The sequence below is a fragment of the Myotis nattereri genome, assembly GCF_964212035.1.
Source record: "Myotis nattereri genome assembly, chromosome: 17".
NCBI lineage: Eukaryota > Metazoa > Chordata > Mammalia > Chiroptera > Vespertilionidae > Myotis > Myotis nattereri.
In genome coordinates, this window is record NC_138092.1 from 46,774,155 (window position 1) to 46,798,283 (window position 24,129).

Below are 24,129 nucleotides of genomic sequence, written 5' to 3' on the forward strand. Positions count from 1 at the left end.
TAAACATCTTCCCTTATAATCCTTTCAAATATTATTACAAAGCATAAAACGTCCAAGCCAAAGAGAGTTACCTGGCTTTCAGGTGAATTATTTGTTAGACTCTTAAATCTAAACATCTGGGATAAGGTGATGTTTCTTCTTGGAAGGGGTGTGTCCCAAAAGTGCACTTCATGTGTTGTTCTTGAATCTTCTTTGGCAACAACTTTCTTACAGAAATAAGTATTCAGAATAACAGGGCAACTTTCATTTGGGATAATAAGCTTTTGCCTGGAAAGGGGAAAAAATACAACAGTTTATTTGCAAACCTGGATTCTCCTTATGTTCTTGCAAATCAGGAACACAAAGAATAATGACTTGCCTGCTTCTACAGATAAAAGCTAGCCCACTGAGTGACAGCTGCCCTCACATACTCAAGAGTGACTGCCGATGGGTCTACTTTTCCTTTTCCTGTGAAAGTTCTATCAGGACAGGGGTTAGTGCCTGGGCTTCTCTCAGATCCTCCTACTCTGGTAGAAGATGGCCTTAGGATTCCTCAGGGAGCAATGCAGGGAGTGAGCAAAGACTAGCAACAAGCTCAAAGAATTAGCCATTAAAATAAATGCTATTACTTTCTTAACCAAAGAACATACATGCAAATTTGAATAACCCAGGGACACAGACAATAGTGTGGTGAAGGCCTCGGGAGAGGGCAGGTATAATACTTTCAACAATAAAAATTTAAACATTAAAAATAAATAATAAATGCTATTTACAAATAACACCTTCTTACATTCTGACAGATCTAATCTTTCAAATACTGTATTTTTCTGTGTATAAAACACGCCCCCCCCCCCCCACACACACTTTTCCAACCCAAAATTAAGAAATCAGTACTTTTGCCCTAGTCAGTTTGGCTTAGTGGACAGAGTGTTGGCCTGCGGACTGAAGGGTCCCGGGTTTGATTCCGGTCAAAGGCACATACCCAGGTTGTAGGTTCGATCCCCAGTAGGGGCCGTGCAGGAGGGAGCCAATCAATGATTCTCATCATTGATGTTTCTATCTCTCTCTCCCTCTCCCTTTCTCTCTGAAATCAATAAAAATATATTTTAAAAAAAGAAAATCAATAGTTTAAACATATTGATTTTCCTCTTAAGGCCTTCTTCTTTTTGGCATTTTAAGGAGCTGTTCTTTCCGTTTTCTCCACTCTTCGATCATATACTCAGTGGGAGGAGGTCCAAATTGTCTCTCTGCAGCTCTATTTCCATGCTCTTTTGCATAGCTGATTGCATTTAGTTTGAATTTTGCAGAGTAAGACAATCACTTACTGGTATTTATCTTTTTATTTTTTAACATCTTTATGGGCTCAGAATGCCCCAAGTCCCTGTTGCATCTGCGCACTCTCCACCTCCACCTCCAATTACAGCATCAGCTGACATCAGTAATAAGGCTCGTGATTGGAGGCAGCCTGTTTGACAAGGTATGGGCAGCTAAGCACCCTCACAGCTCCCTCCTCCGCTGACTGCAGTCCAATGATTTTAGAAAAAAACACAGCGTCTTATACTGGAAAAATATGGTAACTCGACATCAAATATCAAAGGAATACACCCAAATGGACCACAGTCACAGACATGCCTCATATTTAAGTAGAGAAGTCTGGGAATATAAGAGACATTCTCCTGGTTCCTTTGAGACATCTGATTTGAGAAGACCCTAACACTTATGCCTCAAAACACAGTGCTGCTTAACATTCGGAAAGAATTATGACTTCCACTTCTGGGAAGATGGACTAGACATATGTCCTCCTATTTCTTTCATTAAGTACAACTAAGTGCCTGACATTAGACATAAATAAATATAAGAAGACACCGAAAGGTGGAGAGAAGGAGGACAACAGGTTCCTGGGTTTTCTTTTTGCCTCTTATATTCCAGACTTGGAACGGAGGAACCTGAAAATCTGGAAACAGTAATGGGTACAGATAGGAAAAGCCTCCACAGAAGCTTAATCTCTTCAATCAAAGGACTAGGGATGGAGCAGCCTCGTGAAACAGAAAGCTTTCAGAAAACAACTGCTCTCCTCTAGGCAAACATCACAGAAAAACTGTTACCCACCCTCACGCACACCAGCAAAGAGTTAGGGGAACCCAGACTTCCACCCTCATCAGCTTGTAATAGGGGTCTCCGTACCAGTGGTCGGCAAACTCTTTAGTCAACAGAGCCAATGCGACGATTGAAATTTCTTTTGAGAGCCAAATTTTTTAAATTTAAACTATATAGGTAGGTACATTGTTATTTACTTAATTAGGGTACTCCTAAGGCTTAGGAAGAGCCACACTCAAGGGGCCAAAGAGCCGCATGTGGCTCACGAGCCGCAGTTTGCCGACCACAGCATAGCCAGTGGTGGCGGTGTGAGAAGGCGGGATAGGGGCTTTCATGCCTGCAGGCTTGTAAAGAGTTTCCCCACATACACAGTGTACTAGTAACAGTGGAGCCCACCTGGACTTCCACCCACACCTGACATTAGTATTCAAACATCCCTCCCCACTCCTCTGGCACAGAGTCAAACAGGCCTGGCAGAATGTCAGGACTTCGACCACTGCCTAGCATTACTGAGGCCACCTTCCACCCTCCAACCCTTTCCAGTATTATCAGTGGAAGCCAGGTGGGAGCAGTAACAAAGCTCCCTCCCAGCCAGGTTGATGCCAGTGGAAGCCTAGCAGGAAGATGGAACTCATATCTGCCCAGCAGTAACTAGGAGTCCTTTCCCCTTCAGGTACCAATGGAGGTCAAGTGGGAATCTGAACTTTGACTTTCTTCTAGCAGTAATAAGCAGCACCCGCTTCTTGTCTCAGAGCAGTACCAGACAAAGCCACATACATAGATTTAAATAAGGTCCACATGTCAAATACCCCAAATGGACAGGTTGCCATAAAAAGTCACTTGTTATACTAAAACAAGGGGGGAATAAATCTCACCTTGAATAAAAAAAGGCAATTACTAAATGATAATGCTGATATGAAACAGATGTTAGAATTATCTGACAGAGATATTAAGGCAGTCATAAGCATGTTTCAATGAACAATTACAAATGCAAACAAGACAAAAATAGAAAGTTTCAGCAAACAAATATACAGTCTTGGCAAAGAAATATTTTTAATGAAATTTCAAAACTAAGAAATACAATAATTAAAAAACTCAATAAATGGGTTCAACAGCAGAATGGAGGGACCAGAGAGAAGAATAAGTAAACTTGAAGATAAAGTAATAGACTTTAACCAATATGAACAACAAAGAAAACACAGACTGAAAAAACAATGAGCAGAACCTCCAGATCTGTGCAAAGAAATACAAGTGGGAAAATATACATAAGTATAATAGGCTTTTCTACTCCTGTTGTTTTTGAAAATTTATTTGGATTTGAAGCAAAATCATAACACTGTGTGATATGGTTCTAAATATATGCACAGGAAATACTAAGATAATGATAATATAAATGAGGACAATATAGGGACATAAGAAATAAGATTTCTACACGTCACACAGAATGGCAAATTGTTGACCCAGTAGACTGTGATAAGTATATATATGATGTAATGACTAGACTCGCAGTGATGGCGAACCTTTTGAGCTCGGCGTGTCAGCATTCTGAAAAACCCTAACTTAACTCTGGTGCTGTGTCACATATAGAAATTTTTTGATATTTGCAACCATAGTAAAACAAAGATGTATATTTTTGATATTTATTTTATATATTTAAATGCCATTTAACAAAGAAAAATCAACCAAAAAAATGAGTTCGTGTGTCACCTCTGACATGCGTGTCATAGGTTCGCCATCACTGGTCACTAGAGCAACCAATAAAATAGCTATAAAAAGAGATATGTACAAAAACATAAAAAAATTAAGACAAAATTCTAAATAATGTTTAAGTAGCCCACATGAAGCCAGGAAAAGGAAAGCAGAGAACGGAACAAACAGAGAGAGAATAAGACAGAGAAAACAAAAAATAAAAAGGTAGATTTAGTCCTAATATAGCAATAATTGCATTAACTGTACATGGTTTAATTGAACCAATTAAAATATATATTATCAGCCCTGGTTGGGTAGCTTAGTTGATTAGAGTGTCATTCTGATACACCAAGGTTACAGGTTCAATCCCCGTTCATGGCACATACAAGAATCAACCAATGAATGCATAAATAGTTGGGACCACAAATCGAAGTTTCTCTCTCTCTCTCTCTCTCTCTCAAAAAAAAAAATTAATAGGATGAAACTAAAAGGATGGAAAAAATATATCATTTAACACTAATACAAATATAGTGCGAAGGAATACTATTACCACATGAAGCAGGCTTAAGAGCACAAAGAATTATCAGAGACAGACGGGGATATTAAATAATAATGAAAGGGTCAGTCCACCAAGAAGACATAGCAATCTTAAATGTGTGTGCACCAAACACCACAGATTCAGAATACATGAAGCAAAAACTAATGAAACTGGAAGGAAAAATCAGCAAACCCTAATTAAAGTGGGAGACTAGAACACCCCTTTCTCATTATTTAATAGAACAACTAAATAGAATATCAGCAGGTTACAACTGCTCACATAGAAAATTCAAGTAATCAATAAAATAATTCCTAAAACTAATAAGTAAGTTCAGCAAGATCATAGCATAACACAAAACTAATTTGTATTTCTATATACTACCAATGAACATGTGGACACCAAAACTAAAAATCTAAATAATTTATAATCGCAAAAAACCAAAAAACTTTTGATATAAATCTAACACAACATGCACATGACTTGTATTCTGAAACTAAAAAACATTGATGAAATAACTCAAAGATTTTAACAAATGAAGAGAACTAAAATTGTCATTATTTGCACATGACATAATACTATATATAGAGAATCTAAAAATTTCACCCAAACACTATTAGAACTGATAAATGAATTTGGTAAAGCAGCAGGATACAAAATTAATATGCAGAGATCAGTTGCATTTTTATACACCAATAACAAACTATCAGAAAGAGAAAATAAGAAAACAATCCCATTTACAATTGCATAAAAAAAAAACTAACCTAGGAATAAACTTGAACAAGGAGGTAAAAGACAAGTACTCAGAAAAGTATAAGACATTGAAGAAACAAACTAAAGAGATACAAATAAATGGAAGTACCACAGATAGAAAGAATGAACATCATTAACATTTCCAAACAATCCAACACAATCTATAGATTCAATGCAATCCCTATCAAAATACAAATGGCATTGTTTACAGAAATAAATCAAATAATTATAAAATTTATAAGAAACTACTACAACAACAAAAAGCTACAGCAATCTTGAGAAAGACTAATTTGGAGGTATCATTCTACCTGATATCAGACTATACTACAAGGCTATAGTAATGAAAACAGTATGGTACTGGCATAAAACAGACCTAGAGATCATTAAATAATAGAGATCAATGGAACAAAATAGAGAGCCCAGAAATAAATTCACACCTATATGGTCAATTGATATATAACAAAGGAGGCAAGAACATACAATAGAGTTAAGCCAGTTTATTTCAATAGATTGAGTTGCGTAAACTGGATAAATGCCAAAAGATGAAATTACATTACCTCTTCCATTATCTACAAGGAAAAACTCAAAATGGATTAAAGACTTAAATGTAATACATGAAACCATAGAACTTCTAAAGAAAACACAGACAGTAAACTCTGACGTTGCTGTTAGTAATTTTTTTTCTGATATATCTCCTCAAACAAAGAAACTACCACCACTCCAAAATAAACAAATGTTACTGCATCAAACTAAAAAGTTTTTGCACAGCAAAGGAAACTATCAACAAAATTAAAAAAACAACCTATCAATTAAGATAAGATATTCATCAATTATATATCTGATAAGGGACTAATATAAAAAAAATTATAAAAAACTCATACAATATAACACCAAAAAAAACAATCTAATTAAAACATAGGCAGAGGACCTGAATATACACTGCTCCAAAGCGGACATACAGATGGCCAACAGACATATGCAAAAATGCTCAACATCACTAATCATCAGAGAGATGCAAATTAAAACTACAATGAGGTGTCACCTCACACCTATCAGAATGGCTACCATCAATAAATCAACAAACAAGTGTTGACAAGGATGTAGAGAAACGGGAACCCTTGTGCAATGTTGGTGGAATTGCAGTATGGAGGCTACTATGTGAAACAGTATGGAGGTTCCTCAAAAAATTAAAAATAGAACTACCTTATGACACAGCAATTCCACTTCTGGGTATTTATCCAAAGAAGTCCAAAATACTAATTTGAAAAGATATATGCACCCATGTACACTTTAGCATTATTTACAACTAGAGGCCCAGTGCACGAAATTCATACGTGTGTGTGTGTGTGTGTGTGTGTGTGTGGGGGGGGGGGGGTGTCCTCTCAGCCCAGTCTGCACCCTCTCCAATCCGGGACCCCTCGGGAGATGGTCCAACTGCCGGAGTTGCCCCCTGGTAGTCAGTGCACTCCCACAGCCAACCTCCCGTGGTCCCTCCCCCTGGCCAGCTGGCCTCGATCGGGACTGGGTGAGACAGCCCCAATTGCCGGCCAGGCCGAGGGGCTCCACTCATGCACATATTCGTGCACCGGGCCTCTAGTATTTAATAACACTGTATTGCATACCTGAAAGTTGCTAAGAGAGTAGATTTTAAAAGTCCTTATCACAAGAAAAAAATGTTGTAACTATGCATGGTTGACAGATGTTAACTATACTTACTGAGGTGATCATTTTGTAATTTATACAAGTAGCAAATCATTCTGTTGTACACCTGACACCAATGTTATGTCAATTATACCTCAATAAAAAATTCAACAGAAATAAAATTTGCAATAACACATTTAATAATGTTTCTAAAACACTAGAATGATGCAACAAAGATCTTTATTTTCACCTTTAAAAGAAGGAAAAAACACAGTATTTCCCTAACATATACTTTAGGAACTTGTTGCAAACATTATATTATAACTTAACTAGAGGCCCAGTGCATGAAATTTGTGCACGGGGGTGGGGTGGGGGGGTGGGGGGGTGGGGAGCCCTTGCCCAGCCTGCACCCTCTCCAATCTGGGACCCCTCGGAGGATGTCCAACTCCCGGTTTAGTCGGACATCCCTCTCACAATCCAGGACTGCTGGCTCCTAACTGCTCGCCTGCCCACCTGCCTACCTGATTGCCCCTAACTGCTTCTGCCTGCCAGCCTGATCACCCCCTAACTGCTCCCCTGATGGTCTGATTAACACCTAACTGCTCTTCTGCCAGCTGATCGCCCCCAACTGCCCTCCCCTGCCAGCCTGGTTGCCCCCAACTGCCCTCTCCTGCCGGCCTGAGCTTGCCCCCAACTGCCCTCCCCTGCCTGCATGATCGCCCCTAACTGCCTCTGCCTGCCGGATCACCCCTAACTGCCCTCCCCTGCTGGCCCGATCTCACCCTCAACAGCCCTCCCCTGCCAGCCTGATTGCCCCCAACTGCCTTCCCCTGCTGGCCTGATCTCGCCCCCAACTGCCTTCCCCTGCCGGCCTGATCACCCCTAACTGCCTCTGCCTTCCTGATCACCCCTAACTGCCCTCCCCTGCAGGCCTGATCTCACCCCCAACTGCCCTCCTCTGCTGGCCAATTTGGTTCTGATTGGTCAGTTTCTATGCTAGTCAGCATTAAAAGCTCTGCCTCCTAGGCAACCATTGACTCCTCACACTTCACCCAGATTTGGTTCTGATTGGTCGGTTTCTATGCCAGTCAGCGTCTCTGGGTCTATCAATAGGGTCTGATCAGAAAGGCAGGGCTGATCAGCAGCCCTTGTGGAGGCCTGGAGAGAAAGAGAGAGATAAGTGCTGATCAACAGCTGCCACAGAAGCTACAGATCAGACCCTGCTTCTCTCTTTAGGCCTCTCTCCGGGCCTGATTTGCAGCCCCCCCCCCCCCCCCCCCCCCGCCCCCAGCAGTCAGTGCTGGGGCACCACGCCTGCAGCCGCAGCAGTCAGCGCTGGGTCACCATAGCAACCCAGAGCTGACTGCAGGACTGACTTCGGTTGGTGGAGCCTCCAGTTGTGATGGACCCAGGGTTTTTATATATTAGGATGTCTTTTCATTTTACTCCCTAAAGTATGCATATCACCCTAAGAGCAAATTAGACTTGGTTATTCAATTTCTTTTGCACAAAGGTAATAAACCTAAAATAAAAGAAATATATACCCAATTTTACTTAACATTCCAAATACTAACAAGGAATTACAAAAAAAAAAAAAAGAAAAAGAAAGAATAGCTTAAAGTTGAGCAAGGAAATACTTTTCGTAAGTTTATTTGAGAAATAAACATATAATAATCTTATATGTATATATGCCAAACCTTTTCATTTTTAAAAATAGTATCTGCATTTAAGAAAAGAACATATACACAATGAACTATAAAAATATATTTAACTAAAACCCTATAAAAGTAAATATTTGAATGTGATTTCCTAAAGGGATTAAACAGTGTTTATATATTAGAAGAATTAGACAAGTTCTTCACACTTTAAGGATTTTATTACACAAAAAGATATCGACTTTAGACTGAATAGGAAAGTAATCAGGTAGATGCAAGACAAGTCAGAGGTCATGTTAAATAGGTATTCTCTCCCTCTTAGTTCCAATACGAGCAACTAAAACATTATGTGAAAATACCTGACTTGATGTATCATAGAATTGTACACTTTAAACCTATATAATTTTATTAAGCAATGCCACCCCAGTAAATTTAATAAAAATATATTGTAAACATTCCATTCTCTTAAAGAATGAGGAAAAAGAGATCAACTTAGAGACAATGAGCTTTTCTATCTTTAGGAGTGTTATTGCAAAATAGCCTGAACGCTAAAGATTTGGGTCTTTGCGGATCCCAAATCTTGTTTTCACACCCCACTACCACCTAGACAGGCTACCCTGCGCATGTGCTAATCCCGCTTTACTGTGGACACACAGGAGCCCACAGGCCGCGTGGTACCTGGAAGCAGAATGACGAGTGGTGTGGTCTGGGAGAGAGAAGATGGGCCTTGGAATCAGATAGACTTGGGCTTCAAGAAGGCCTGGGTGACCCTGGCCTGCATCCCTCCCTGGGTTTTGTAAGAATTTAATCTAATTATGTGTGTAAAAGAACAAAACATGTAGTCGTCATTGATGAGTATTAGCTCATTTCTGTCTTCACAGATAAGGCAGAAATAGCAGAAAAGTACTGTTTCTCATTAGCTCAATGATTCTAAATACCAGGAAGCACACTTGCTAAAAAGAACTGTCAAAAATCAAAACAGACCTAAGAAATTCTCTCTAGACTGCAGTCGGAAACTTTCCTAATAAAGTGAACAAAGACTAGACCTGGAGTGCATTTTGAGTAGACGGTAAGAGGAAAGTCAGAGGGGTAGGTTTGGGAGGGGTGGGAGACAGAACTATATATAACAAGGAGTATGAATAAATACTCCCCCCATGCCTATGACTAAGTCCTAAAAACAGGTGTGCCTTGTTTAACAAAGACAAAACATTAAAGGAAAAAACTGTCTTAACATTGTTTTCTTTAAATAAACCTTTACCAAGTCATGAGTGGGAAAAACAGATCCTTTCCCCTCAAGATTGAAAAGTAGCGCCACATTGTCAAGCTGGTTCTGGACCGCACACTGTCTGCAGCCTTCTGATCCCCAGCAGCCACCTCAGGCGACAAGGCATTTGTCAGCGTTTTCCTTGCTGGCCGGGGCCTTCTCCTGAGGTGGGGAGCCCTGCATATTTGGCCCCAACCACTTCACCTTGTCAGCTGGGGTGAAGGTACAAGTGGAGAGAGCGCCTTTCCCCAGAGACTGTCCGTTCTCCGGGCACTCCTGTGAATTGTTTTCATTTTGCCCCTTCAGGAAATTAAGTGTAAGATGACCTCAGTGTAGAAACTGAGAATTCAAATCCCTACCATCATCTATTACATAGGTAATTATAATATAAACAGGTTATTTAAAATTGGTTATCTTTAAAACCAATGTAATTATGACATTAATAAGATGGTCACAAATACCACTCAGAAGAATGGGGAAATCTATATTATATAATAGCAAATAGAAGGAGAAGAGAACATGTCTAAGACTATAGTCATACTGGGTGAAATCATACTTTCATGGATGTGATCATCCTAACATACATTTAAGGGGAGGATAGAAAAAAAGAAAAAAATCTTTTCCTGGTTATAAAAGTAATACATGACCATTATACAAAAGTTGGAAAAGTCAGAAAAATAAAAATGAGAAAAAATTCATTAAGCAGACTGCAATGAATACTTTGGTATAATTCCTTTATGTCTTTCTATGAATATATGTCACAGTTGTAATCATGCCTCACAGAGAAAATTCAGTATTCCACTTCTCAATGTTATTAGATAAGCATTTCTTTATATTAACATATTTAATATAATAAAATAAATGTGTCAACCATTGTTTATAAGGCTCCATGCTAACACACAGGAACTCTTACATATGGAATGGGCAGGAGACAAGTAGCCACTGGGCGAGGCAACATGAGGAATCCACAGAAGAGAGATGGGGTGAGCGACCTGCAGGAAGGCAGAAAAGGGGCAGGGGTAAGTAAGGCAGGAGCAGAGGCAAGGGAGAGACAAAGATGAAGGCTGTAGCCAGGACAGTAAAAGCCAAGGAAATGAAAAGTTAGTTGGTCAGGAGCTTACTACTGAGTGAGCAATCTCCGAAGAGAAGTGCAGCTGAAGATCAACTGCAATGGCTGAAAACAGAATGTAAAGTGTGCCCCTGGGAAGAGAGGCCGCTGACTGATTTTTCAGGTCGCTGCGGGGAGGAGAGTTATGAGGCACAGCCCGAGGAAGCCGTGGCTCAGAGGGAGCTGGTCCAAAGGACGGCCTCAAGGTACGTGATAGGAAGCTTTGGGATTAAATGAGGAAGCTTTGGGATTAAAAGTCAGGTACTGAGGCGGCTTTGGGATTAAATGTCAGGATGTTAGCGCCATCTTGCTTGGATGTGCCATGTGGAAATTCTAAAGTAAATACAATACTCGAGTTGGAAAACACACATTTGATATACTACCACATAGATATGGCCAGCACGTCACAGGCCCTGGCACAGTCATACCTGAATAACACCATTTCAGTCACTGAGGGGCCAGATAAATGAAGGTGGTCCCATAGGATTACAATGGAGCAGAAAAACTATGGCTTAGTGCCTCTTCCCCAAGAAGAGCCGCAGGCGGGTCCCTCAGGAGGTGTTCATCGTTAGCATAGGACACCACAGCTCCATGAGTGTCACTGCCCCTGAGGACCTTCCCGCGGGACAAGAGGTGGAGGTGAGACAGTGATATTGATGATCCTGACCCTGTGTAGACCCAGGCTAATGTGTATGCTTGTGTATTCATTTTTAACAAAAAAGCTTAAAAAGTATAAAACAAGCCGAAACCGGTTTGGCTCAGTGGATAGAGCGTCGGCCTGTGGACTGAAGGGTCCCAGGTTCGATTCCGGTCAAAGGCATGTACCTGGGTTGCGGGCATATCCCCAGTGGGAGGTGTGCAGGAGGCAGCTGATCGATGTTTCTCTCTCATCGATGTTTCTAACTCTCTCTCTCTCTCCCTTCCTCTCTGTGAAAAATCAATAAAAATATATTTAAAAAAAACACCAAAAAAAACCCCAAAAATAAACAACCACCTCATAGAATATGGATATAAAGATAATATTTTTGTATAGATATACAATGTTTTGTATTTTAAGCTAAGTGTTATTACAAAAGAGTTGAAAAGTTAAAAAATTATATAAAGTGAGAGTTATATACAGTTACAGTAAGCTAAGGCTAACTTATTATTGAAGAGAGGTATTTTTAACAGATTTAGTGTAGCTTAAGCGTACATGTTCTCAAAGTCTACAGTGGTGAGCAGTCATGTCCTGGCCTCCGCATTCACTCACCACTCACTCACTGACTCACCCAGAGCACCTTCCAGTCCTGCCAGTTTCATTCATGGTAAGCGCTATACAGGCGAACCATTTTAAAATATATTTTATACCATACTTGACTGTATGTTTGGATATTAGATACATAAATATAATTACCATTGTGTTAAAATTGCCTACAGTATTTACTAGAGTAACATGCTGTACAGGTTTGTAGCCGAGGAGCAAGAGGCTATACCATACAGCTTAGGTGTGTACCATCTAGGTTTGTGTAAGGGCGCTTTATGATGTTCACACAATGACAAAAACACCGAACAATGCACTTCTCAGAACATAGCCCCGTCCTTGAGTGACCATGACTGTAGTGTACCCTGGGGACATACCTCGAGTTTGATTTGAATGCATGTGTTACTCAAGCCATCATTAACCATAGCAAAGATTTTATAAAGCACCTGCCCCAGGCCCGGCATCCTGCTAGATGGCCTGGGTGCCTTACCTAAGTGCTCCATTATGCCCACATTACAAAGTCGGTGCTGTTAGCTCACAAGTTTAAAGTTAAGGAAACTGAAGTGGAGACAGAGTTATTTACCAAGATTATGAAGCCAGGAATAGAAACGCTGGGTTTGACCTAACTCTGCCTTAAATGATCTAATATGTTACCTAGAAAGGACAGCTCTAGGCACAAAAAACTGTACTCAGTTTTACTTTACAACAATGAGTGTAGAGGGACTTTTAAGTGAAATGCTAATTATTTATTTGGAGAAAAACACATGCAAATACTAACTTTTAAAGTGGTAAAAAGTGGGAGTAGCTGTGGATTTAAGAACAGATTGATCACTCCGAGATACATAAAGGAGAGGACAGGAGTGCAGCAAAGAAAAATGAAGTTTTCTCTGACTATGGAAGTTATAAAATGGCCATTAGAGATAATTAGTGAAAATCAGAAAAGTAGAAAAAAATATCGGAAGTATGCAGGCAGCCATAATGAACATGTTGGTGTAATTCTGGTGCAATATGTAAAAGCAATTCCATTGGGTTTCTTGGACTTTAGCCCCTGAGCAAATCCAGGAAATTTTTGGCAAATTGCCTATATAGCTTGAACTACTTGGCTAAAACGGGGGCTTTTCAGGAAGCTGGGAATCCTCAGGGAGCTGCTAGATGTAAGAGGCAGCAGCAAGTCGGAGAGAAAAAGAATGAGCTTGGTTGTCAGGCACCTAAAGACACGAGAGTGGAACTGGATGCAGCGAACCTGAGGCCTTCCAGACAAAGCGCTGGGGCCTAAGGATCTTCGCCTCCTTGCACCGAAACTGCTTTTATTTTCCTTTTGTTCTACAGGGCTAACTGTTTAAAGGAATACTCCATGATAAACTAGTGACAAACTACAGAAATAAACAAGAGCAAACATTCCTCAAAGACTCAATCAAACCACATCAGCAGCAACCACAAAAGATAATAAAATCTATAGATAAGGGTCAGATACTGCACAAGACACCAGTGCATATTTCACTTGGTTGTTAGAAGGTTAACATGGAACTCAAACTGGGTTTCTAAAGACAATAATCCTCCACAAATTCTGAGTGTAACCTTCATTTGCCCATTATCTACTGGTATCTTACTGGAATTAAGACATTGCAGGACACTTCCTCTTTGGGGGAAAGTATCTTGTGATTAATTGCAGCTATGTAGGCTCATGACACACTGTATACATTTGCATTATATAAACATTTGTATTAATGTTATGGAAAAGTGCTCTATCTGTTCTTAAGAATATTCGAATTGCATGCACAACAGCACTTTTCTGCAACAGAACCAATTTTCTCAAACCAATTACATGACTCAAAAGTTTGTTACATATCTGAAAAGATCTTAGGCATCTTCAGTAATACACCAGAGGTTCATCAAATTCAAATTGAGATGATTCTATATAAAACGCTGGCCAAAAACATAAATTAAGAATTTATAACACAGCCATGTAGTGTGGCATTCAGGTTATACAGAAAGAGTAAGCCAACTCTAGTTTCTGTCCATTGGTTATTTACAATTTAGCAGAGTAACAATGAGGCAGCTTAAATATGTTTTGAAAAATGAGAAATGTATACATTAAAGAGTATACAACCAGTTTTCCACTTGCCTCCAATTTAGGAAATAACCAAACACCTGTACAGATGAGCGTGAAAGAACTTATCCTTCACTGTCTGCCATATATAATCTTGCTGTGACTAACTTTTGTTGCCAACTTCAGAGCAGTGGCTAATTTGAATAGGTATCTTCTCTAAGAAAACAATAAAGACAAGTTTCGGTGTTCAGGAAAGTGTTTCCAATTTGACTGAGATATCCTGTACCCAAAATACCTAGAGTTCTCTCCTTTATCCTCTCCCTCTGATCTTCCCCACTCCAGGGGGACATACATATGTCCATAGCACCTGGACTTGTATTCAATGTGGTGAAGGGAAGCTGAAGTTCCATTATCAGTACACTGCTAGAATGCATTAGTGTGGACCAGACTTTTGGAAGCCAGTCTGATTGGAGCACTGATTTCTATCAGCGTTCTTAGGGAAAGGGCAATCTAAGTCTAAGAAAGGAACTTTTGGGAAAGAACCCATTTATGGTTTAGGAGTGTGCACTTTAGGGTGAGAAAGTAAAAAGTACTGAGAGCAGATTTTCATAGACAAACTGCTGCTCTCTCATACTGCCGGCATAACTGGAATAATGCTCATATATGATTCAACCTTGTCTCTGCTGAATTGGCTCAAGTACTGACAGGCAGCTTGGACCCATTGGTTGCCTGGTTTCAAAATTTCTATAGCAACAGGTTATACTAGGGAGATTAAAAATGGTGGCAGAGTAAGTGGATGTTACACAGGCATGCTCCCAGGACCAAACTGGAATTAAAATTAAATATAGAAAAAATTCCTGAATAATCAACTGAAGACTAGCTGGAGAGAACCCTGATAACCAAGGATGGAAAGTGGAGACCACACATAGACTGGTAGGAAGGGCAGAGGTGCGAAAGGGCTGGCCAGGCTGCCACAGACAGCAACTGAAGTTCCGGAGAGATACCTCAGCTGTGGGGGGTTGTGACTGAGAACTGTGGGACCTAATCCCCAAGCTGGGCTCCCCAGCAGAGAGCACCAGAACTGAGAAGGGTGCCCACATAACATCTGGCTGTGAAAAGCAGCAGGGTTGCTATCTGCCAGGGAAAGAAAACTGGAAATGCAGGCACCCTCTTTAAGGGCCAATGCACAAACTTCCCTGTGCAGCCACTCACCTTGTGCTCTGGCAGAGGGAAGGCAGAATAAAGTAGAGCTGTGTGAGCAGAAGTCAGGGTTGGGAGCTCTGGGGTTAGAGCTCAGATGGCAGACACCCCAGTTTCCTGTACGGAGTCATTCCCTCATGCTGCAGAGGTCATCTTTCTTTATTATTATTATTTTTTTAAAAAAATATATTTTATTGATTTTTTACAGAGAGGAAGGGAGAGCGATAGAGAGTTAGAAACATCAATGAGAGAGAAACATCGATCAGCTGCCTCCTGCACACTCCCTACTGGGGATGTGCCCGCAACCAAGGTACATGCCCTTGACCGGAATTGAACCTGGGACCCTTGAGTCCACAGGCTGACGCTCTATCCACTGAGCCAAACCAGTTAAGGCACAAGTCATCTTTCTTACACAGACATTTGCTATCCAATGGGCCTGGGGGGAAGACAGTTGACCCACCCTATTGGAACATACCTAGCCCCATAGTGTGGAGTTTCTGGGGCCCATTAAGAGATTGAGAATAACAATTAGCCTCCAGGCAGAAGCAATTGCCCTGTTGGAAAAACTCTCATTACATCTGTGGACCACTGCCTGAGGGCTACTCAAGACTAAATCGAATTAGTCTTCAGGCAGAGGCAGTCTCTGGAGGCTTTGAGTCTTTGCCTGATCTACTGAAACAGCATTTGACACTGTCCTGAACTAGAGATTGAGAGGCTTAGCAGACCTAATACAGTCACAAACCCAAACAGGCAACCAAAATGAGGAGACAAAAAAACAACCCCCACATGAAAAACAAGCAAATTCTCCAGAAAAGAGCTAAATGCAATGGAGATAAGAAATTTATCTGATATAGTGTTCAGATTAATGATGGTAAAGATGCTCAACAGCATGTGAAAAGATAGTAACTATGAAAAAAGAACAGTTGGAAATAAAGAATAGCATAACAAAAATAAAAACACACTGGAAGGAATACATAGCAGATTAGGGGAAGCTGAGGATTGGATCAGTGAATTAGAAGACAGAGTATAAAAAAACCACTCAATCAGAGAACCAAAAAGGAAAAAAAAACAATTAAGAAACAGGAGGACAGCTTAAGGAGCTGTGGGACAACATGAAATATAACAATATTCACATAGTATGTGTGCCAGAAGAGGCAGAAAGGGATTAAGGGATAGAGAATGTGTTTGAAGAAATAATGGCAGAAAACATACCTAACCTGGTAAAGGAAAAAGTCACACAAGTCCAGGAGGTACAGAGAGTGCCCAGCAGGAAGAACCCTAACAGGCCCACACCCAGTCACATCCTAATTAAAATGCCAAAAATTAAAGACAAAGAGAGAATCTTAAAGGCAGCAAAAGAAAAGCAAACTGTTACTTATAAAGGAGCTCCCATAAGGTTGTCATATGATTTCTCATCAGAAACTCTATAGGCCAGAAGGGAATGGCATGAAGTGCTCAAGATAATGAAAGGCAAGGATCTGAAACCAAGATTACTATATCCAGCATGACTATCATTCAAGATAGACCGTGAAATAAAGAACTTCCCAGACAAAAAAAAAAAAAAAGGCTAAAGGAATACATCACCACCAAGCCAGCATTATAAGAAATGCTAAAGGGACTACTGTAATGAGAAGAAAAAGAGAGAGAAACCTAGGCATACAGGATTAAAATGGCAATAAATAATACCTATCAATAATAGCCTTAAATGTAAATGGATTAAATGCTCCAATCAAAAGACATAGGGTAGCTGAATGAACACAAAAAGATGACCCAACTATATGCTGTCTACAAGAGAGCCACTTTACAACAAGACACACAGAATGAGAGTGAAGGAGTGGAAAAAAATTTTCCATGCAAAGGGAAAAGAAAAAAAAACTGGGGTACAATACTCATATCTGAAAAAATAGGCATCAAAATGAAGGCCATCACAAGAGACAATAAAGGTCATTACATAATACTAAAGGGACCAATCCAACAAGAGGATATAACCCTGGTAAACATATATGTACCCAATATAGGAGCACCTAAATATATAAAAAAAAGTCTAGAGGAGTTTAAGGGAAAGATGAACAACAATACAGTCATAGTAGGGAACTTTTTTTTTATTTTTTTAATATATTTTATTGATTTTTTACAGAGAGGAAGGGAGAGAAATAGAGAGCCAGAAACATCGATCAGCTGCCTCCTGCACATCTCCTACTGGGGACATGCCCGCAACCCAGGTACATGCCTTTGACCGGAATCGAACCTGGGACCTTTCAGTCCGCAGGCTGACGCTCTATCCACTGAGCCAAACCGGTTTCGGCCATAGTAGGGAACTTTAACACTCCAGTAACATAACTAGATATATCTTCCAGACAAAAATTAATAAGGAAACAGTGATTCTAAAGGACACACTGGATCAGATAGATTTAATTAACATTTATAGAACATCTCATACCAAGGCTATAGGATATACATTCTTCTCAAGTACACATGGATCATTCACAAAGATAGAACACATATTAGGACACAAAACAAGTCTCTACAAGTTCAAGAAGACTGAAATCATATCAAGCATCTTCTCGGATCACAATGGAATGAAATTAGAAATCAAGTACAGTAAAAACACCCCAAAACATTCAAACACATGGAGGCTAAAGCATGTTATTAAACAATGAATGGGTTACCAATGAGATTAAGAAAGAAATAAAATCTTCCTGGAAACAAATGAAAGTGGACACACCACAACAAAAAATCTCTCAAACACAGCAAAAGCAGTTCTGAGAAGGAAATTCATAGCACTACCAGCCTACTTCAAAACACAAGAAAAATTAATGATAAACTATTTAAATGTACAATTTAAATAATTAGAAAGCAAACAATAAGAAAAGCCCAGAGTAAGTTTTTTGCTGGGAGTTTTTTGGAAGGAAATAATAAAGATTAAAGCAGAAATAAATGACATAGAGACTAAAAACACAATACAAAAAATCTAGGAAACCAAGAGCTGGTTCTTTGAAAGGATAAACAAGATTGATGAACCATTAGCCAGACTAATCAAGAAACAAAGAAAGAGGACCCGAATAAATAAAAACAGAAATGAAAGTGGAGAAGTAACCACTGAGACCACAGAAATACAAAGGACTGTAAGAAAATACTGTGCACAAAGTCACTGTTCATCCGAAAGATGCAAATTAAAACGACAATGAGTTATCACCACAAACCTGTCAGAATGGCTAACATTAACAAATAAACAAATGACAAGTGCTGGTGAGGATGTGGAGAAAAGGGAGCCCTAGTGCACTGCTGGTGGGAATGTAGACTGGTGCAGCCATTATGGAAAATAGTATGGAGTGTCCTCAAAAAATTAAAAGTGGACCTGATATTTGACCCAGTGACCCCACGTCTAGGGATATATCCTAGGAAACCCGAAACAACAAACAGAATGAATGTATGCACCCCTGTTCACAGCAGCACAATTTGCAATAGCTAAGATCAGGAAATAGCCCAAGTGCCTAGCAGTAGATGAATGAATGAATAAAAAAGCTTTGGTACATTTATACCATGGAATGCTATGCAGCAGTAAAATAGAAGAATCTCTTACTCTTTGAGACAGCATGGAGGGACCTGGAGAGTATCATGCTAAGTGAAATAAGTCAGTTAGAGAAAGACAAGTATCACATGATCTCACTCATATGTGGAATCTTAACAAAATAATGAACAGAATGGATCCAGACACATGGAAGCATGGAACTGAGTGCAGAATCTCGGAGGGTGGGTGGGTGAGAGGTAATAAACCAAAGACCTTGTATGCATTAACACATAACGCATGGACACAGACAATAGGGTGGTGAAGGCCTGGGGTGGGAGACTGGGGGAGAGGGGAGTGGCTGGCGGGTGTCAATGGGGGAAATAGTGGGACATAGATGCTGCTTTCAACAATGAAAATTCTTTTTAAAAGTAAAAAGTAGCAAGGTCGGGGACATGCAGACAATCTAAAGTTACTAAGCTTTATCCCTACCACTATATTACCTGTGAAAACTTTTAGTCCTAAACATTCACCTGTAAGTTTAAATTATAACATGTAGTTTGGGCATTACATGTTGATGGCAAACCACAGGTCTCCCTTCAAGTACTATAAAGGCTAGATGTGTTACTATAACACACGAGTTCCAGAAAAGAAAAAGCAGGAATTTTTCAGCCTGGATATCTAGGTCCCAGATGACAGTTCAGGCTTGGGAGGTGGTGCTCTTCCTGCAGTGAGAGCACATGATCATAGCCACCATCTCCCCGGAAGACTGAAGCCCAGGGAGTGGGCAGAGCAGGTGGAGGCAGGCTGGGAACCAGTGTGCGACAACCACCATGCACGCTAACCCAGTGACTCAGAAAGCACACACCCATCTGAGGTCATCCTGCCTTCACATCACATGGCTCTATGCTTGAGGTCACTAGGCTACAGATTTGTTTCCATTAGCTGTCTTCTCTTTGGCACAACAGAGAGAGAAGATTCTTCCTGGCTGACAATAGGCAATGTAATAGGAGTGAATATGGGTCTCCAGGGAGCTTTGGGAACTGGGCGCTAGTGTAGGGTCACATAAAAACTCGTAAAGCCGGAGCCATCACTACTTGGGTGAGAATTTTGCTTCTGTTATTTTATTCAGCTCTCATGACAAACCCTGTCAGGTAGATAGGATACTGTTAACATTCTTAATAGATGAGAACTGTCCATGATTGTTTTGCTGTGACACTGTCATGTTCTTGTCATGCCACTGGGATTTTTACCAGATGCAGTAAAAACTCAGATACAAAGTGCCTTAATACCCAATTCCTCAAGACTGCCTCACTCACTGTGCACTGAGGGGAGAAAGGCTATATACCAGCGATTTTCAACAGGCGTGCCACGGAATTTTTAAAATATAAATACCTGACTATTTAGTCAGGGACTATGACCTCTTTTCCCTTTGATTGTCAAGTAAAAAAATGACAACAACCAACACAACAATTGCTACCTGGTGGGAATGAATCAAAATTATATTTTTTTTGTGGGGGGTCAGATTAGCAAAAAATACAACATTTTTTGGTGTACCACAGAAATGTAGTAATTAGTTTACATGTGCCATGAGATGAAAAAGGTTGAAAATCACTGCTACACACAGAAAACCAGTCTCCCTTCTTGGGGGAAGCCACATCACATAATCCAAAGAACAAACATGCCCTGACAACCAATCCCTAACATTATCACCTCCGCTAAATGCAGTGTCTGCAGGAAGAAATCTGAGCCCGATGATCCTCTAACTTGCAACAATACAAAAGTAAAAAAACCAAATTCTTATCAGGTTCCTAAATTGTTGATGGACCAAATGGAAAGTTATTAGACCACATCAATATAGGCCAATGTCTATCTCCCCAGTTCCTTCTGTAGAATGCACCTATTGCCTCAATGAGATGTTAGCGATGTGAGGGACTGGAATTACATCTTCTATTTTTTCTTTTCCTTTTTTTGGTTGTCAAATGATCTTTAATTGAAACATTAATGGAAACACTCCTTTGTGGTTCTTAACTAAGAGGGCATTCCACTGCACCATTGCTGATGTCATCTATGATGTCAGGAGGGTGGCAGCGCAGAGACAGGGTAGCCCAGAATTCTCTAGCTAACAACCTCATCAAAAGCAGCATTTCCACTATGCTGAGTTTTTCTCTTCTGTCTTTGCAGGCTTTGATGATCAGGGCAGAGGCAGAAGGCACTACCTCAATCTGGGTCTGTCTGGTATGAATCCTCAGTTTCACTATAATCCTCAGGCCCTTCTAAGCACCCGTTGCTTTGGCGATGTCATCACTAACCTTTTTGGGAGACAGGCCCAGGGGGCTGGGGCAGATGTGGCACAGGTTCCCTACAGTGCACCTCAGGTATATGACTTTGATCTCACTGCATCGAACTTCAGCATCATGGTGCAGGCTGCTGGTGTCAGATGAACCGGATTCCAGACAATGGAAGAAAGTTGCACCTAAGCCTCCTCCAGCTGAAAGCTGAAAAGGCCATCTTCTATTTTTGTTTACCTTGTATAGTATGTACCAAATTAAGAATTTGGTAGGCACCAATACATACGTGGTGGAATAAATTTTTCTCAGTTTCCTTCAGAAAGTTTTTCTTATTTTGGAATGGTTATTGTACATAATGAAATGCAATTGCTAGATTCATTTCTAACATATTTCCTAATTTTTTTCCTAAGAATAAATATACAACTTCTGAAACCTGTGCTTCAGGATAATTAAAAAAAAAAGGTCCTGCAATTTTCTCAGCACATTTAGTGAAGATGCTTCCTTTTCTCCATTGTATGCTTTGGCTCTTTTGTTGGAGATTATTTGCCCACATTCATGTGGATTTATTCCCGGGCCTCAATTCTATTCCATTGGTCTGTGTGTCTGCTTTTTGTCAATACCATGCTGTTTTGATTATTGTCACTTTGTAGTATAGTTTGAAGTTAGGGAGTGTGATACCTCTATCTTCCTTCCTTTTTCTCAGGATTGCTTTGGCTATTTGAGGTGTTTTATGGCTCCATACCAATCTGTTAACTTTTTGTTCTAGTTCTTTAAGACTTGCCATTGGGATTTTGATGGATTTTGCATTAAATCTGTATATCACTGTGAATAACATTGTCATTTTAACTATGATGATTAATCCAACCCATGAACACAAAATATTACTTTCTATTTCTTTGTATCTTTTTTAATCTCTTTTAATAATCTTATAGTTTCCAGCATATAGGTCCTTCACATCCTTTAAGTTTATTCCTAAGTATTTCATTCTTTTTGTTGCATTGTAAAAGTAATTTTTTTCCTAAAATTTCATTGTTAGTATATATAGCAGAAAATACCTCAGCATAATAAAGGCCATATATGACAAACCCTCAACTAATATCATATTCAGTGGTGAAAACCTGCAATCTTTTTCTCTAAGATCAGAAAGAAGACAAGGATGTCCACTCTCACCACTGTGATTCAACATAGTTCTGGAAGTCCCAGTTAGAGTAATCAGGTAAGAGCAATAAATAATGGCATTAAACTTGGGAATAAAGAAGCAGAATTATCACTTTTTGCAGATAACATCATTTTTTATATAGAAAACCCTGAAGATGCCACAAAAAAAACCCAAACAACTATTAGAAATAATAAACAAATACAGTAAAGTTGTAGGATATACATGCTTTTCTTTGTCTTTGAGTTTCTGCATTTGAATAAGATATGCCTAGGTATAGATTTTGTTTTATTAATTCTGCTTGATGTTCTCTGAGTTTCTTAACCTGTAGTTTACTGCCTATCATTAATTTTGGAAAATTCTCAATCATTACATTGCTTTAAATATTTCTTTCTTTCCTTTCTTTTTTCTCTGGTATTCCCATTATGTACATGTTACACCATTTGTAAGTGTCCCACGGTTCTTAGATATTATGCTCCCTTTTTTCCTCTTTGGAAGTTTGTATTGACATTTTTGCAAGCTCACTAATTCTTTACTTGGCTATGTCCACTCTCTTGATGAGCCCATCTGTTTCGCATGTTCTCCACTTTTTCCTTTAGCATCCCTAGCATTTTAATCATAGTTGTCTTAAATTCCCAGTCTGATTAATTCCAACATCTCTGCAATAACTAAGTCTGGTTCTAATGCCTGCACTGTTTTTCTTCAAACTATAACTTTTGGCTTTTACAATGCCTCGTAATTTTTTTTGTTAAGAGCCAGCTGTGATACACTGGGTCAAAGGAACTAAGGTATATAGGCTTTGGGCATGAGGTTTTATGTTTATCAGGCCAGGAGTTACTCTGTCTTTACTGTCTGATGTAACTGTAGTTGTCAGAGCAAAAAATTTTCTCTGGTGTTTGTGTTTTTGTCTCTCCTGTCTTCTTTGCACGTCCCTAGAGACATCTACTTAGCTAAAGTCTGAGGCACATGGCTCTCTCAGTTGTATTCCTCTGCTGCTATTCAGGAGGCCTGTGGGTGCGGTGGGAAGGCAGTGGCGAGAGGGGACGTGTTCTTCAGCCCTACGATTAGCTTTCAGGCTTTTGCCTCCGGACTGCAACCTTCTCAACTGCTTCTCTGCCTGTCCCTCCTTCCTGAGACAGGAAGACGAGAGCCATGTGGAGTTGGGTATTCCCTTCCCCTCAGGTCAGCCGGGCACTGATAAAACCTCAAGTTAGGGTCTGGTTAGTTTTTCTTGAGAGTAGGCCTTCTTAAGAACAGAATGCTGTGGCATATTTCAAAATGGCTACTTTCCCTTCCCCCAGTTAGAATCCAGTCTTCACCATGAGAACCGGGCAGGGCTCCTGGAAGTAAAGCTCACAAAAGTACGGCCCCTCCTACCTCCCAAGACTGGAGCCCCTTGTCGTTTTTAACTCCCCAGCTTGCCCACGCTCAGCCTCCAGCCATGGGAGGTTTTCCACCCTGGTGCTGGTTCCAGTGGATGTTCTTGCTCCTCGGCGTCTGCTCTGGGAAGCTGTGACTCTCTGCATCCTCTTGTCTGGCTCTCCAATTCTGGGGGCAGAAGAGTGGTGATCTCAAAATTCACTTGGATCGAAAAGATTTGCTGATTTTGTTTGTTCTGCTTTTTTTCTTGTTGTGAAAACAGGAGTGATGACTTCCAAGTTCCTTATAATGTCAGTCCAGAAACTGGAAGTCAGAACTTGTGATTGCTTCATTCTGGCCCCTTTAAGCACTGCCATGTTCATCCCTGGATGTTCAGTTGCAACCATCCCTGCAGCACCCTATCGTCAGCTTTGGGAATCTTGTCAACCATTTCTTCATTTCTGCACATTTGATTCCTCTGAACATTAGGCAGCTGAAGGTATCATCTCCATAAAACATGCAAGCAGGTACCTAATTTTATTTTGTTCATGTTCTGTTGCTATATGACAATTTGCTGGTTTTTAAGGTTTGTATCTAAAGGAAG

The 24,129-nt window shown here is 40.1% G+C and overlaps 1 protein-coding gene across 1 annotated transcript in view; it reads right to left on the reverse strand.

The window, feature by feature from the left end:
* SPIDR (scaffold protein involved in DNA repair) overlaps positions 1–24,129 on the reverse strand; it is a 273,150-nt gene that overhangs the window by 87,584 nt on the left and 161,437 nt on the right. Inside the window, exon 9 of the mRNA XM_081110967.1 lies at positions 72–267. Within this exon, the coding sequence (XP_080967093.1) occupies positions 72–267 (196 nt within the window). The remainder of the gene's footprint in view (positions 1–71; positions 268–24,129) is intronic.